This window comes from Schistocerca americana, chromosome 1 (genome assembly GCF_021461395.2).
Source record: "Schistocerca americana isolate TAMUIC-IGC-003095 chromosome 1, iqSchAmer2.1, whole genome shotgun sequence".
NCBI classification, from domain to species: Eukaryota; Metazoa; Arthropoda; class Insecta; order Orthoptera; family Acrididae; genus Schistocerca; species Schistocerca americana.
The window spans coordinates 409,943,864-409,962,005 of record NC_060119.1 but is presented as its reverse complement, the minus strand read 5'-3'; the positions used below and the strand labels follow the sequence as shown (position 1 = coordinate 409,962,005).

The window sequence follows — 18,142 nt, the reverse complement described above, 5'->3', positions numbered from 1 at the left end:
GCCTTCTTTCATGATTCTTGAACCAAGTAATAACTATGATTAAGCTATGCTCTGTGCAAAATTCTACCATGCGCCTTCCTCTTTCATTTCTTACCCCCAATCCATATTCACCTACTATGTTTCCTTCTGTCCCTTTTATTAATATCGAATTTGAGTCACCCATGACTATTAAATTTTCGTCTCCCTTCATTACCTGAATAATTTCTATGGTACATCGAATTATACGTTCAGATCTATGAAGGGAATAGCAAATGTTAAAACCAATTTCTTTCAGTTGTCATGAGAGAAATATTAATTCACATCTTGACAACGTTGCGTCCACTGCTCCACAGATTTACTCTGTGTGATATTGGAAGGTCAGAACATCTGACACAGCTTTGTGAAGACGTGAGTACAAATTTTCTCAAAATGAGAAATGTCTAACGAAAAGATCATTGAAACTGCTTGCAATAATTATCATTTATTGCGATTTGAACCGTATTATAAGTAAAAATTTAATACATAAGAGAATTAACTTCAAGCACAAAGGGAAATCATTATATTTGCTTGCAAATGCTTGTACTCGTTGGAATTTTTAAGAATGTGTATATAGTGTGTGTGTTGATGTCTTTGAATGTGCATAAATAGGAATTAGATAAGTTTAATGAAAAGACTATCGTACAGACGGTCAGTCAGTTGTCATATTTTTGGTTAATTGGCATTATGAGTGTAAACTAACGCGGTCAACATTACGGTTAGTGACTGCATTTATAATACATCGAACAGTCAAACAATTAACCACCATCTGTGAATAATTCCAGGGAATGATGGCTGATAACTTCGAAAACCACCGATATCTCGACCAGGAACAGTTACTGTCGTTTTAGGGCCTTATCCAGTTCGTGCCTTGAAATTGACAGGGACTTACATGTGGAAATATCAGAGTATTGTCGAATTTATCCAGCTGCATTCTCGCATGTTATATAGCATACAACAAGGTGGAAGAAGCTTAACTTCTCCTTGGACAATATGTTGAACATTATATTCTGCATGATTCAATCTGGTGATAAATTTATAATGATAGGTTCAAGAGTTATATCCATCATCACATCTCTGTCAAATTATTGTTTCTGAAGCTTTTCGGCATGCGTCACAGACTGTGCCCAAGCTATGGGTGGGATGTTGTCTAATGGCTCACGCACAAGCGATTCAGTGAATGATATCTTGAATGTTTTTGTTTTTACCTGCCACATAGCCTTATCCTTTGCCCACATTAATTTCATATGGCTACACTGACAGTGACACGTGGGTAAATTCAAAACTGTGTGACCCCATTCTCATGTAAGGAAGTCAAGTTGAACATTCTGACATGTGACTTGTATGAATTAACGAGTCTGGTTTATACTGTGCTTAATATTTCTATTTTTAAACGAGGGAAAATATCCGGTTTTCTGGTGTTCATACTTGTTGTTTTCTCTGTAGCAGTTAAATAGTAATAGGCAATGACCAACTTCGAAGCAAGGTATTACAACAATTGTTAATTACATCATGAAACTGACAGCACTCATTTCCAAATAATAGTCAATGCGGTTTTTCGTACACTTAAATACACGTTTACCCTCAGAAACAAAATCTACAGATACACATTCATACCTACACTGCTACAAGAAAGAAAATCCAAAAAGTGACAGTTGTATGAGTAATTTGGGTGTCGCGAAGTACGGCAACAGTGCAGCATGTAGGAGCGAGATTCTCGCTGTCTAGCTGTAACTCGCTGCTAACCGCTCGGAAAGAGAATGAATATTATTGGCTGCCAGTGGCTAGTGGAGGGGGATGCGCAGGACGACTGAAAATTGGGCCGCCTTCGAACATGACGCGGACTTTAGAACAGTGGTTCAACAGTATGAGTAAGTGCAATAGAAAACGTAAAAAGAATACTGTCGGCAGTCGCTTCTTATCCCGTTACCGAAAAACCGTAAATAAAGAGGAATCTGAGCTATGATACACTGGCACAAAAGCACAACACCATTGCTCTTCACATCTGTAAGTCAGCTTCAGTACCTGGTATCAAATTGTAAAACGTGTGTACAAAGGTTCACAGTATTTCTAAAGGTGATACATATGTAGCTGATTAGAATGTACTCAACCCTCGCTAAACGCTCTACGGGCTAAAATGCACTGTCCGAATATCACGTGACTTGATATGTAGGGGAGTGTTGCGGACAGAATTTTCGTTCTACGCATCTGAGTGCTCAGTCCACAGATATTGATACAGTATGATAGCTAACCGAATTTTAGTCACTTGCGATGTTATTAAGTTGTATCACAAATCGTAATGCTTCAGTTGTAAAAAAAGAGGCGCCGGTACTGTAGTCTTCCTGTTGTGCTTTTCTTTATATTAGGCGTCTTGAAATGTAATGTTAGTGCTTGTGTCATCAGAGTTGTCGGTAGCACCGTCACAGATCAACTACTGACGGATAGTTCTCATAAACTGACTTTCACCGTGTGGTATTATGCTAAGCGAGTTAATTGGCGTGATGGCCAACGTAATGGCCTTCATTCAGTATAAGCAATGTCAAATAAGTAATTGAAAATACTGGAACTCAGATTTCATAGATAGTACGAATTTTGGATATGGTACTCGATATCTTTGATGTCGCGCGTGTGCTTTGGAGTCTCTTTGTTTCAAGTCCGTTGTTCTTTGGCTGTTGCTTTGTGGAAGGAGTGTGTGGTATGTTTAGTTTCGTTTGCAAATTGTGGTCATTTGTTGGCGACTTTTGGTACTTAATTTGAAAGGTAGTGATACAAAAAGTTTTTCTTTTCAGGTAAATAACTGATTCAACCAACCGTAGTTATGGAAAACGACGCAGGAGAGTTTGTCGACTTGTATCGCCCTCGGAAATGGTAATATTACCACGTGGTTTTCAGCAGGATAGTGTGTTCAAATCCTGTATTTGATTAGTTATGTTGCAAGCTAAATAACAATTCAGCCATATGGAATTTGCATAGTTACTGAGTATTTTCTTTGTTATGCAATTGTTTTCGTACATTTTGTGCAGTTCCGCCAGCAACCGCATTATTCACGCAAAGGATCATGCGTCTATACAGATTAATATTGCTGATGTAGATCCAGCTACGGGACGTATGACGGACACTACAAAAATGTACGCAATATGTGGTGCCATACGAAGAATGGTGAGTGAGCAGACAGGTTTATTTTAGATCTGTCAGTGACAACCCAAGCTAATTTTAATTTAGGAATTAGCTTGTTGAAGAAATTGTTTGTATGGGAGTTCCGTCCCTTTTGTTTCATGCATCTAAGTTACACTGAGAACGGTTGTTGATTTGTTAAATTAAATTATAGGACTATTTACTTCACATCATGGAACCCCCTCCCAATCGCACCTATGAAATTCTCGCCATTATATTGCTTTTTGATAGTCTCACCTGAGATAATTTTATCAGGACCTCAGAGTTCAGTTTGAATATTTTCTATAAATCACATGAGGTAAATGATAGATGCCTTTGGAAAGGACACGTCTAATTCCTGCGCGTGATCCAAGCTTTTGAATTGTGTTTAATGACTTTGTTGATACGTTGTTAAGCTGTAACATTCCTTCATTTGTATTATTGAGTTCAGTGGTATGCTGGGGTCAATTCTAGCGTCCGATTCCAATCGTCGGCTTTGAGCAATGACGTCCGAAACGCTTTGAAAGCAGCTGGTCATACTCGTAAACGGATGTAGCGCACGATAAAGTTACACTTACAGTTGAAGTGATCAATTACTTAGCCCCCAATTGTACCGACAAGAGTTAAAGGTAACGGAAACAAATAAGAAAGGAAAAAGAGAAGTATACATGTCTGTAATAAATTATCGCAATTTATGCGAGTAAGAAAAGTTCAATGAACCTGTAAGTCCAGTACAGCGCGTAGTGAAGTCATATTGTGAATAGGCTTAACTTAACTTTTAATACTGATTATAAATCTAACTGGACGAGTTAACAAATAACGAAAACTGACGAACAGTAGTGTCTAACAAATATTGGAATCGCTATCCGGAATTGATCTATATAGGCCTAGAATAATTCTGGTTATGGTACAGAGTCGAACCATTCCAGGATTCTCTATTTAGATCGTTCTAACAAAAAGTGTGTGGTCTAAAGTGTTACAGGAATTCCACATATGGTATTACCATCTTCATTACCATGAAAAAGAAAGCCCACATAATTTATTAGTTTTTCGTAGTAGTTCTGAGATCAGTAAGAAATACAGAAATCCTACAATCTTACAAATACGTAGTCCACCATCCAAAGGTTGGATCAGTAAATAGAAGTGGCTTCCCATATAGATAAATTCTAGTTAACGATTCTAGCCATCATTTTTTCAGCATGTGTGCAGTAAAATGTAGGCTTATAAGATTTCTAAATTTGTAATTGCTCACTGAACTACTGCAAACGAGTAATTAATGTTGAAATTGGTAACTAGAATTGACCTATATATAATGGTTTTTTTTTTATCATGAACTGGCTTTTCTTTTAGAATTTAGTGTCAGGTTCTCCATATTTTCTGCTACTGTTTCGTATTTGCTATCATTCATTTAATCTTTCCAGTTTTCAGATACATTTTAGTTTCTCCCTGCCCAAAACTCCCACTTTCCTGCACTTCTCTCATTCAATTCAATAATTAATATAAAATTAGCACAATTTTATAGCAGTACGACTTCACCATTTGCTTTACTGTAATGGAATTTAAAGGTTCTCTGTGCTTTTCTAGTCACATAAATTATGAAATTACTTCTTACTATACTGGGAAATTTGTTTTTAATTCTTGTTCTTAATTATTTTCGTTATATTCGGTTCGTTTTGATATAATTCATGACTAAGTAAATAACTGTGTCAGTATGATTGTAAATTTATCGTATGCTACTTTTGTTTGTTCACAAGCAGGATCAGTTGCTTTCATAGATTGCCTATACATAACGTCTTTGCCGTATGTATGACATTACTCAGTGCAGATGAGTGAACCGGACACTAGAGTTTATCTGTATGCTGTACAACAAGTTGCCTTAAGAGATGTAATGCTAGTAATGTGTAAGACAGCCTTTAGCCTTTATAATGGCCTCAGTTCAGTGAGATAATCCAAAAATTTCTCTAGGTGTGCCACATTCAGCTGAAGCCACTCATTGATTAGATCCGGTAACATACCTAAACTTTTGGGATATTGATTCGTGCATTTTACTCTGTTACGAGCAGTCTGAAATTTTGAGGGTTTAAGATGAAGTGATTTAGTGGGTGAGTCAAGGTGTGATACGAGGTGCTTGAGTGTTTGTCAAACCAGGGCTGTATCTCTGCAGCTTTGTAAACATAGTTATTGCTACCTTGGGAGCTGGAAATGTGCATAGCATCCTCATGAATATGTAGCAGAGAGGACAACACAGTCCTTTGAGTGTTGGAATAACATCCTGTTTATGTTTGTGGTGACATGATTGACGGGCACCAAATTGTGATACAAAAAACCCTGCAAATATCACAGGGCTACCTGCAGTCTGAATTTCACCCTCCACACACTGCATGTTAAATGCCACATTGATGTTTTAGTGCACTTGGTGTCTCCATTGTCCAGTTTGTGCTGTTAGTCTCACTAAAGTTGTGCAACCTTATGTGCTGCTGTGAGTGAAGGTGTTCATGAAGTACTTAACTATAGGTGTCCATTACGGTTTGCCTGGAAATTGGTTGACATTAACCTAAAAGGCCGTATAACTACTTGGTGCCAATTCTACACGTAGGCTATGGTGCTCCAGTAAGAGAGTGTGCTGAAAGGTGAAATAATACACTCCTGGAAATTGAAATAAGAACACCGTGAATTCATTGTCCCAGGAAGGGGAAACTTTATTGACACATTCCTGGGGTCAGATACATCACATGATCACACTGACAGAACCACAGGCACATAGACACAGGCAACAGAGCATGCACAATGTCGGCACTAGTACAGTGTATATCCACCTTTCGCAGCAATGCAGGCTGCTATTCTCCCATGGAGACGATCGTAGAGATGCTGGATGTAGTCCTGTGGAACGGCTTTCCATGCCATTTCCACCTGGCGCCTCAGTTGGACCAGCGTTCATGCTGGACGTGCAGACCGCGTGAGACGACGCTTCATCCAGTCCCAAACATGCTCAATGGGGGACAGATCCGGAGATCTTGCTGGCCAGGGTAGTTGACTTACACCTTCTAGAGCACGTTGGGTGGCACGGGATACATGCGGACGTGCATTGTCCTGTTGGAACAGCAAGTTCCCTTGCCGGTCTAGGAATGGTAGAACGATGGGTTCGATGACGGTTTGGATGTACCGTGCACTATTCAGTGTCCCCTCGACGATCACCAGTGGTGTACGGCCAGTGTAGGAGATCGCTCCCCACACCATGATGCCGGGTGTTGGCCCTGTGTGCCTCGGTCGTATGCAGTCCTGATTGTGGCGCTCACCTGCACGGCGCCAAACATGCATACGACCATCATTGGCACCAAGGCAGAAGCGACTCTCATCGCTGAAGACGACACGTCTCCATTCGTCCCTCCATTCACGCCTATCGCGACACCACTGGAGGCGGGCTGCACGATGTTGGGGCGTGAGCGGAAGACGGCCTAACGGTGTGCGGGACCGTAGCCCAGCTTCATGGAGACGGTTGCGAATGGTCCTCGCCGATACCCCAGGAGCAACAGTGTCCCTAATTTACTGGGAAGTGGCGGTGCGGTCCCCTACGGCACTGCGTAGGATCCTACGTTCTTTGCGTGCATCCGTGCGTCGCTGCGGTCCGGTCCCAGGTCGACGGGCACGTGCACCTTCCGCCGACCACTGGCGACAACATCGATGTACTGTGGAGACCTCACGCCCCACGTGTTGAGCAATTCGGCGGTACGTCCACCCGGCCTCCCACATGCCCACTATACGCCCTCGCTCAAAGTCCGTCAACTGCACATACGGTTCACGTCCACGCTGTCGCGGCATGCTACCAGTGTTAAAGACTGCGATGGAGCTCCGTATGCCACGGCAAACTGGCTGACACTGACGGCGGCGGTGCACAAATGCTGCGCAGCTAGCGCCATTCGACGGCCAACACCGCGGTTGCTGGTGTGTCCGCTGTGCCGTGCGTGTGATCACTGCTTGTACAGCCCTCTCGCAGTGTCCGGAGCAAGTATGGTGGGTCTGACACACCGGTGTCAATGTGTTCTTTTTTCCATTTCCAGGAGTGTATTTTTGCAGTGGATTTTTATACAGAGGAAGTGTAGGCAGTAACATCAGTGCCAGTTGACATACCTACCAGCTGCACCGACTTCCTTTCTTGTGTCGATAGTAGTTTGTTTTGTAAAACTAATAAGTTCAGTGATGTTCTGTATAAAGGGAATCCCTGGGCATTTGACAGGAATGATTATTTGAAGCAAAAAATCCAGTTAACATGGGTTCAAAAATACTACGTTAATAGGTTTAGGCACTTATTAATCTTCACTACTGTGCAACATATTTCATCTATTGAACGAGTGCTCATACCTTTTAAGGAAAGAATTTTAGGGCCTCTGATTAATACAGTTTTTTCTTGTTTTGGTCCATACTACCTCCTTCCAAAATGTTTGCCGAGTGTAATGTGTTGTATCGTCATTTGAGCTTTGGTGTTGGATGTGTTAAGTCGTTGGCAGTGTTTCTAGTTCGGAACTTAAGAATTGGAAGTTTTTTCAGTGATTTGTCAATTTTTTGGTTGTTTGGCATTTCGTTAGGTATTATTGGTTTGCTGTTCGGCAGTAAGATGTTTGTGTGGCTTCTGTTTTGTATGGATATGATGATGTAATATAACAGCTCTATGTTGATGGGGAGGACAAGTTGTCTTGTTAAATTCCTCCAGTTATTTGGACTGATAGCTGTGGTTGTGAAGTGTAGTATTTGCCACGACACCATGAAGTTGACCAGAGGACCGGCATCTCGGACCAGGGACATACGTGTGGTGGTATCAGCGTGATAGTGTCTGGCGCGCCGTTAGATGCGGTACCTGTTTGATAAATCTAGGTTGGCTGTGAGAAAGATTGTTTTGCTGACGTACTGTTTTTGTTATAGGTCCTTGATTAGTTTTTCCGCACATGAGATTGGAGTGAGAGAACTGTTGGACTTGTTTTCTTTTTGTAGGGATGTGTGTTCTGAGTATGTTAAGTATAGGGGTAAGTTGGGTGTTGGTTGATATCAATGAGTCACAGTTTGGAAAGAGGTAGTTCTCAGGTTGGTTTGGGGGGGGGCTGTTATTTCATGGGGTGGGTATGCTGTATTTTCGGGGTCTTGGGTAGCTCTACTAAGAGAGAATTGGTGGAGTTGATTAAAGAATATATTGAGGAGGGGGGGGAGAATGCTGTTTCAGATGCTTTTTCTTCTTACTGGGTTTTGGGGAAGAGTGGTTTTGATCATTTAGCTGTGAGCCATAGTTTAGAGTTTAAAAATTATGAAACACATTATCACAATAGAGGAGTTTTTTTGGGGGGGGGGGGGGGCCTCAAATCAGCCAATTGGAGGGGGGAGAAGAGGCACCCTTCTAACCTGCAATCTCATTTAGATGAGTATTGCTGGCAGAAAAGTGTCCTTGGAGGTGTTATTTTTCCCTGTGGGTAAGATGTGCAGGCTGAGTGTGGTTAGTTGAGGGGTTTGGTATGTGAAGGTTGGAGGGGGGTTGTAGATTTAGGTGGGTGGGTTGTGGGCAGGGGGAAGGGGAATGTTTTATATTGTAGAGGGCCTTTTTGCTGCGGTTGTTGATTTGTAAGATGTGATTAATTTTCGTTTATTTTCAGGTTGGTTTGCATTTGTTGGCGGTTTTTTGTTTTTTTGGGGGGGGGGTGAGGTGGATGGTTTGTGTTTGGTAAGTTGTGGGTGGTTAGGGAGGTTTATTGTTTGGGTATTTCTTGTGTGTGTGTGTGTGTGTGTGTGTGTGTGTGTGTGTGTGTGTGTGTGTGTCTATTTGGGGTGGCTGATAAGAGTTTGCAATGCCGGAATTTGTTGGTGGTAATAATTTTTTAATTTTTTGGGCTATTTTTCTCCAGCTGTGGTGTTTTGTGTATTTGTTGTGTTTTAATTTATGTAGGGATGTTTGATTTTTGGGTTTTGGTATTTTTTTGTTGTTGTTGGGTTTTATAGGTGAGGGGAAATGCCTGATTCTAATTTTTGTAGTGCTTGTGGGTGTTGGTGTCTTGGTATCATCGGCTGTGGTTGACCTGTGTAGGTCAATGGAAATGTCCGATTCCAATTATCATAGTTTTAGTTATAGGCATTGATATTTCGGTATCGTCAGATGTGGTTGTCGTATAATGGTCAATGGAAATGGCAGATTCTAGTTTTCACAGTTGTAGGCGTTGTTTCCATGGTATTGACAGTGGCGGTTCAGCTGTATAGGTCAAGGAAAGTGTCGGATTCCTGTGGAGTTTGTTGGTGTAGTGGAATATGTTAAATTTTTTCATTGTTTTGTGTGTTTTGGGATTTTGGTGATTTTTTAGCTTGTATTCACCCTGAACCCCACTCTCCATGATTTTCTTGTGGTTTTGCCATTAATTTCATTTTATTTTTGAAGAGTGATGTTACTGTCTTATATATAAATATATGTATTTTCGTGGTTGTTGCTAAATGTATGTAGTGACGTCGTAGACGACATATTGAAAATGCTGAGAATAGTCATGTCCGCCATACTGATATCATAGGTCAGACCAGACAGCTGGATTCGAACACTTCTGTAATGCCATAAGTTCTGATGTTTTTCATTTCAGGTATGAAACTATTTTTCTTAGTGCACTTTTGAAGGATTCAGCAGGAATAACTCCCATATTTTAGGAGGATCACCTGCTTAAATTTGGAGGGGTACTGGTGTGGTAGGGGTGTTGTGTGATATGTGGCATTTCCAGTTTCAGCAAATGCTTTGTTAAACAAATATTTTTCTGAGCGCAAGTGCGAGTCTTCTGAGGGCATTTATAGCTTTTTCAAAGGCATTCCATAGGGAATAACATAACGTTTCAGATTTACTGGACTGATGAGGTGTGGGACATGCAAATACAAATGGTTACTGGGTCATTCGATGCCATGTGGTCTAGAGGCTCATGTGTGACCATCACTGATTTTTATTAAATTTTGTATGAACAAGTGAAGTGTCTCCAATGAGCACAGTGGCAGCTTGTGAGAATACATTGTGGGTGTTCACCAATTTTTGTATTCAGATGAACTTAAAAGTGTGAAATAGCATCTTCTGTATAACGTGATTTGAACAAGTTTATGCAACTGCAGCAACTATCAGTAATGATAATAATGGTAAGAATAATATGTATAACTTGTCTGACAAAGTAAAGAATTGTTTTTGAGGAATTTTCTTGTTATGTGCATAATCAAGTACAGTTCAGGCCAAGAAAGAGAAAATGTAAGAGTTTTTGCAATGCTGTTTAATCAGGCTAAATTTAACACTGTATTATTAAAGTACTATTACTCACCAAGTCTCATTTTTTAAATCAGGAAAACGGCATACTTTCCTCTAATGAAATGTCCTGTCCTTCCATAAAGTACACGTAAAAGTTAATGGTAATACACATTACAGTGCACTGCTGGTACATATTAAATAGAAAACTGTACTGCAGCATGACTGACATGGTCAGTTCCTAAAGAAAAACCATGTGCTTGTTTTTTCAGTTGTGAAAAGTCTTGGTCATGCTAAGAGTTTTTTCAATTACAACCATTTCCAATGCCAAAAGCATATTCTTATCATTGTGTTTCAGGGAAAGGTTTTATCCTTTTATTAATTATTCAGAAATCATGGGGTAAGTACATGATAAAATCCAAAACTTAATATATTCTAACACATTCCGAAACCCACAAAATAAGTTTTGGTGTTTTATTCAGTATGGCTATAACATACACTGACATCCTATACTGTGTGAATTGGTATATCTGAGGATTGTTCTATCATCTAGGAGGATTTATGCTAAGAAAATGGAGATAATGCTACCACCTAGTTCCTCTGTCATAAACTTGTAGTTCAGTGGTAAGGTCTAGCTGTGCACAACATGAACTGTTCATGTTGCTTATTAAATCTGTATGTATTTGACCCATAAGGCAATTACCTGTCATGCCAGCTGCACTTGTGCAAAAGCTCCTTAAAAGGTGCATACTGAATGTGTGTGTGTGGCCTTGATCCTTAGTTTTATGGGGCGTCGAGGAGCAGCAGTGGGGTCAACAGAAACATCCGATCTAACGCGTCGGCTTTGACCCGTGACGTAAGGGTGTTGTGGTGTGTGACGTCATTACGGCGCGGAGTTTGGTTTGTGAGTGTGGCGTGTTTGTAGATGTCGCCTCGTTGACGTTACCTTAGTAGGAGTTTTAGGGCCTGTAATATATAGTTTACCTTTTTACTGTACTTTTTGTTTTAATGTCGTCTATGAGGCTTTTATCAGTTTGCCATTAGATTGTTCAATCTTTATGGTCTATATGTTTTGTCGCTACTTGTTATGTCTAATGAATCAATATTGTTTTTTTATTATTTTTTTCTTTTTTTTATCTTTTGATTGACCTACACATTGATCTGTAGCGTAGCCCTGAATACGAGGTTAGGTTGGGAGTCTTTTTTTTGGCGGGGGGGGGGGGTGTCGGGGGGGGGGGGGGGGGGTGTGCGCAGCCCCCCCCCTGCCTGGCCTCGAGTAGCACTTGTTTATTATTATCTTTGTTTGCTATCAATGTTAGCAGATTGTTCTTGTGAAACCTTTGTGTGTGTTGTTTTTCTATGTGTTTTCGTCTTTGTGATACGTATGCAACGTTTCTATATCCGCCATATTGGAATTGTCGTTTCCGCTATATTTGTGACGTCATGGGTCAAAGCCGACGGGTTAGATCGGACGCTTCCGTATTTCCGCAGCAGTGTAACACAGCATGGTGGATTTAAGTGCCGTACATTTCAGGCTGCTGTATCTATGTTACATGGAAAGTAACCAATAAGTCCACAAGATGTCAAAAGTTATGGTGTTCATGAGATCTTACACAGTAGCCACCACTGAACGTAAGTAAAGTTTCACGATCATTAATTCAATACTTCCGGGGATATAGTCATACAACACCCTGGCACAGCTATAGGCAATGCACCTGAGAGTTTTTGGCAACTTTAAGGTGTAATATCTCTGGTAATATTTTCTTGAAAGAAACAAAACAAGGTAATCTTGTATAGCTTAATAACTAAAGGTTTCCTGAGCGATTTGAGTATGGATAACTTGAAGTAAAGTCACTCAAAAAAAATTGAAGTTAAGCTTTCTATATACCTTGAATTAATTGCAGGCTACACTTGAAACCTTGTGTGTAACAACTTATCACTACTAGGTCTTAGAATGTGTAATTTCATTCTCCTACTGCTTTCCAGTAATGTAAAAATTGTGGGTAATGTTGGTTATTCTAAAAAAAATGGCTATTTTTCACCACTTTCACAAAAAGTGTTTTCTGCAAACTCATTTAAACTGCTTTTATTGGATAGACCCTGTTCTAAACACCAAAAAAACTATTTCGTTTTGCAATTAAGGTCTTAAAATGACAAATATACCCATATTCCACTGGCCACAAATCTGACATCTTTTATGATCTACAGTTGTTTAGTTTTTTTTGGGGACAGTAATATCAAAAGTTTTGATAACTAGGAAAACTTAAAATTACCAAATATGCAGCAACCAGTTGCAAAATCATGTTTTATTTATTCACTTTTGCAAATCGATTTCAACTGAACAGCAGCCATCATCAGTGCTTTCAACCAATATGTTCCCTGAGTACTAATACTGTCTTAGGCAGAGGTCAAACACTTTGTGTTATTCAGTTGAAATAGATTTGCAAAAGTGAATAAATAAAAAAAGATTTTGCGACTGGTTGCTGCATATTTGGTAATTTTATGGCTTACGGCCGCTGCATGACTTGGGAACAACATGGAGCCCACCATTCACAACTAGAAAAACTTCAAAAAATAGGTGTCTTTTGTCATGATTCATTCTGACTCGTGTTTTTCTGCTACAACCAAAGAATCAAACTGTAAACTGATTATAAATTTCACAATTTAACTGCATATTACCAGTATGTTTGAGACAATGGTAGAAAACTTGCAGCATAATAGCTGCAACACACGTCGTATAAACAGCTGCAGGTCTTGCACAACTGTCATGTGTGAATCTTGGCGAAGTTCACAGCAGTCTTCCTGACACTTTTAAAATTGATTCATGTTGTAAGAAATTATTATGTCTCTTTATTGTGCAATACTATCGATGTCTAGTTTAATTCTGGTTTAAGGTATATGGTACTGTGTGTTAGCATAGTTAGCGGTTAATATGGAACACTTGTGTACACACAAAAAAAAGTTTTAGGAATGTGGTGGTATGATCCATAATGATGGCTTAACCACTGCAGGTTGCTTTTAAAGTGAGAAAACCAGCATCCTGATTGACTTCCGGGCCACACCTGATAATCATGTAACATCCGCCACATGTTCCAAATCTGAAAAGGATTTCTTTACGCAGGATTCCAAGCTGATGATTTCTAAAGTGTGAAAGGCCAAAGCTCCTAATCTTGTGTTTACTTCAAGCTTCTTGAAATTTTGCTAGGTTTCATTTATTTACTGTAGAATGTCATCTGGAACACATCTCAAATTATTAGCCCCAAAAAGAGGAAACTTTTTTATTGGACTCCTCAATCAATTTCATTGTTTAAAAAAAAAGAAGTTGTAGAGCTGAATGCTATATAGATGTCCGAAAGAAAAACAAACAAAAAAGACTGACTTGCAGTTAATGGCTCAAGCTCATTTCCTGGTGATTAGGACATTGTCTTTCCCAGTGAGTATTAAGCAGTTGAAGAACATAATAAGATAGTGGAAAGGAGTATCTTCGGAATATGGGCCCATTTTCAATGCAGCTCCATGTTGTCGTTCTATTTTAGGGCCACGGCCTTACATGCTCCCACTTCAAAACTTAATGTATTTTTTTAAGTGATTTGGAACATGGCCTTTATAATGAAAATGTTTTAAAAGAATTTCCAAAGGACACTTTCTTTGTAAAAGTGGGCCAAAAATTGCCATTGCCATTTTTAGAAAAATTTTAAACTTTGCTCTCGATTTGTCAGCTACAGGAATGCAGCAGGAGAGTGAAATTTTATATTCTACGGCCTTACATTGGTAAGTTATTAAATGCAAAGTTTCAGATATACTGCACAGTTGCTTCTGGAGGCTTATAACTATCTCCATTTTTTAAAGTGTTTTTCAGCTGATTTTGCTTCAGATTATCCATACGCAAATTGCTCAGAAAATCTTTTTGTGGTTCGGTTTGAGAGAGTGCAGAAAGTCGTACAAAAATGTCTAGGTTTGTTTCTTTCAAGAAAATACAGCTGGAGATTTGTTCCAAAGTATCCAAAAACCCATCGCTGCATTGTTCATAGCTGCACTATGGGGTCAAAAAATAAATAAAAAGAGTACTTCTCTACAAGTATTAAATTGGTGAAAGTAAATCTTTACTGATGTTCATTGGGCATGTATGAATGGTCATACAAAATTTGAGCAGAATCCATGCTGGTCAAGCAGGAATTTTTTTCAAATTGACTACTTGGCATGAAATGGCCCTATTCTAACAACTGAACATAAGTGGCTACCTACATCAGCTATCTGCACTGGAACTGTATAGTAATTGGCTTTTTACATGGTGTGTTATTTTAAACTAATGAATAGTAAGAAGAAAGGAAGTTATGGTGTAATGTCCCTTTGGCAATGTGTTCATACAAGATGGGGCACAAAATCAAATAGGGAAGCAGGTTGGCTACATTCTTTTCAAACGAACTGTCCTGGCTGTTGAAAACCACAGAAAACTTAGTGTGGTTGGCCAAATGGGATTGGGAACTGCCTACCAGAATACAAATCTATAATCTTATCACTGTACTAGCTTGTTTTGTGCTGCATGTTGTTTCTGAAATACCAGGATGATATTAGGCAGTTGATTGATGAATGAACCAGTATGAATATCACAGTTTAATTATATGCCTTTATAAATTAAAGAATATTGTGTTGCTGGCTTTATTACCTCTAAGAGACAAGACTTACTCAAACTGTTGCCTGTATCTGTAAGCTGAAAAGATGAATATACCATTATTTGATTGTATTGATGAAAAAGTATTTTCATTGAACGATCTTTCCAATAAAATATGTAACCATCATAAGTACTTTCACAAGGTTTTCTGTTGTGCCAAAAAACTGGTTACTTTATGATAATGATCCCAGTTTAACACCATATCCACAAGTGGTAACTGATGCTTTTGTGTTGCCAGTTTAACCTTTTGTAACTGATCTTAGCTTTTCAACTTTGGTTTGGTCCATATGTAATTGTTTCATCCTGCTTTTTCAGTTTTCAAAGTAATTTACTTTCTTTATAGGGGGAGTCTGATGACTGTATAGCAAGGCTTGCAAAAAAGGATGGCATTCTTGCAAAGTAAGTGTTGATTTAAGCCCATTAATTACCTATGTGTAAATTTGGGTTTGTTGCATTAACTAATACTGTGCTCTTTGTTATTTACAGGAACTTTTGATGCCTGATGTTGGTCTCTACAAATTTGTACTAAAATAAAAACTTTATCCTAAATAATACATGTCTCTTATTGTTCCTGTCCTTCAGGTCTTTTTATTAGCTTTCAAGTGGTTGGTGCCCAATAACTTTAATTTTTTTCAAATGAGAACAATTGCATGAAGGTAATAGTTCAGGAAGGGAAGTGAAAGGATTACTGACTTTTGCTTTATCTGCCACTGTCATTGTATGTAAATGGATAAGTGTCGGCGTCAGATGCACATAATTCATTCACTGCTGTAGACATGTATAAAATTCCTACCATGCCGTTACCCAGCTTCTGTGGACATTTGTGCAAATTCCACTTGGGTTTTCCTACAGCACTGTGGACGTCTGTATGCATCATGAGCTGCTGACCCCTCACTGCTGCAGATGAATTACTTCGTAAAAACATTGTTTCGATATCCTGAACAGCTTGTGATATGATTGTTATGCGATGTGCAGGCTGGAATGGACACATGTATGGTTGTCCTTTGAATATAAAACCCATTGACTCAAGAATGAAATAAGATATTTATTTGTACTGAATTATAAGTAAAATTTCGATATCTCATTGATAATTCATTCTCCGTGATGTATGAGCTAAAATCGACCATACAAGAAGTTAACACAGTGCATTTGTACCTGTGCAAAAATCTTTAAAATTTTGCACAATGGTTTACTTGATGCAAGGCAATATGAGTAAGAAAAGAAATCCAGCTATTTATCAAGTGAATGTATCAGGTTGTAAGATACGCAAAAATCAAATTTTTTTCACCAAAATAGGTTCCGAAAAATCAGCTAAGTATTTCATATCTGAAAAAATGCAGTCTCTCAGAATAGGCACCAGCCTTGTTCCAGCTATACAAAGGTGCCCTGCAGATAGAGTACATCCATGGCTGCTGTTTTAAATATTTTGGGTTTATGTCTAAAAAGTAAATTGAAAATTCTGGTAATTTATGCTTGGTTTGTACTAAAAGTGGAAGAGTACTAGGTGATGTGGCATACGGTCCGTTTCTGAGAACTTGAGTAACTCATGTACAGCACTAAACATATTCAGCTAATAGTTGTTTCACAAAACCTTAGAGGACAGTGTCAGTTCCTCATGTAAATTAACAATTGGCTCGAACATTTGATGTGAGGCACTGAATTTGGGAGTCACCACACCTTAAATTGTTGAGAACATTTAGTAACTTAATCTTTTGCAAAGCCTCTTTATCACCTTGTACTTACTCAGTCAAGAGCAGACAAACTTTTGACTTATTTGACAAGTTCCAACTACAATAATTTTCTTTGAGGGGGAAACCAAAAGGAATTCAGTACATGAATGTGTCTTATGACAGTCCCACCCATATTACACTGTCTGGACTTGAAAATAAAGGGCTCAAGTGAGGAAAAAAGTATGTCCAATTTTTCTAATGGCTTAATGGTGTTTCAGTACTTGGTTTTCACCTTGGAACAATACTTTGTGTGTATAAAGAAACAAATATCCAGTTAACTATGGCTGTTACCAATGAGAAATCAATGTAATTCAGCATGTAAATCAAGTTCATCGTGTAATGTTTAAATGAAAAGGTACAGGGTAATTAGGGGTATATCAGTGATGTCTTCGGTCTTTTGCAGATGATTTTTGTTGATTGGCATCCACATCAAAACGGTGTCTCTTGTAGTGAAGTCATTGACTGTGTCTGAGGTAACTGTAAAATCACATATCTTATACTGATCATTTCTGCAAGAGATGCACCAATTCTGACCATGAAAACTGCTATTTGTTATGAACAAAATTGTTGGGTTGTTGCAGTGACTAAGCCATGTTCACATGGAAGTGATATCTCTCAAATCTTTCAGAAAAATTTTGAACTCTACAATGCTAGAGATAAACTTAGTGGCTGTAAGTAATCACAAAACCAACCACCTAAATTATGTTCTACAGTTAACTGCTTGCTTATGTTGGAAATTCATCAATTCATACAATATAGGTTTCCATAAATAAGTTTCATAATCATCACATTTTATTGACTTTTATTCTATAGAGTGCATTGGTGGATGATACTCACAGTGTAACCCTAAATCAGTTACTTTCATACCACACAAAAATTTATATCACTACCAATGGTTTCTTGAGTAGATCTGTTGGTCCCAACAAATTAGTTTGCTGGATGACTTGTGCTATTCAGTAAAAAAATTAAATACAGAACATACTTCCTATTACTAAAAACTTGTTTCATCATTTTAGGCACTGAAGTGCCAAAGGTCATGGGATACTTCCTTTTGTGCAATGTAGTTCAACTTACATGGCATGGGCTCAACGATCCTGTGCGGAAGTTTTGCCAGTGCAGGATTTTGCGCATGTGCTTACCTCTCCCATAAATGTTCAATGGGATTCATGTCAGGCGATCTGGTTAGCCAAATAATTCGCTCAATTTTCCACGATGTACTTCAAACCAGTCGTGAACTGTCGTAGCCAAGTGTCTGGTACATTGTCACCGATAAAATTTCCATTGTTGGGGTACGTGATTGGCTCCAAATGGTCTCAAAGTAGTCAAACGTAACCA

The 18,142-nt window shown here is 38.9% G+C and overlaps 1 protein-coding gene across 1 annotated transcript; it reads left to right on the top strand.

Moving 5' to 3' along the window:
* The first annotated feature begins 2,630 nt into the window (after positions 1–2,630).
* LOC124602051 (40S ribosomal protein S21) lies at positions 2,631–15,629 on the top strand. The gene is made up of 5 exons (XM_047136292.1): positions 2,631–2,710; positions 2,805–2,883; positions 3,039–3,174; positions 15,421–15,476; positions 15,564–15,629. Exons 2-5 carry the CDS (start codon positions 2,834–2,836, stop codon positions 15,571–15,573), a joined length of 252 nt encoding a protein of 83 aa, XP_046992248.1. The 5' UTR covers positions 2,631–2,710; positions 2,805–2,833; the 3' UTR covers positions 15,574–15,629.
* Positions 15,630–18,142: the final 2,513 nt, after the last annotated feature.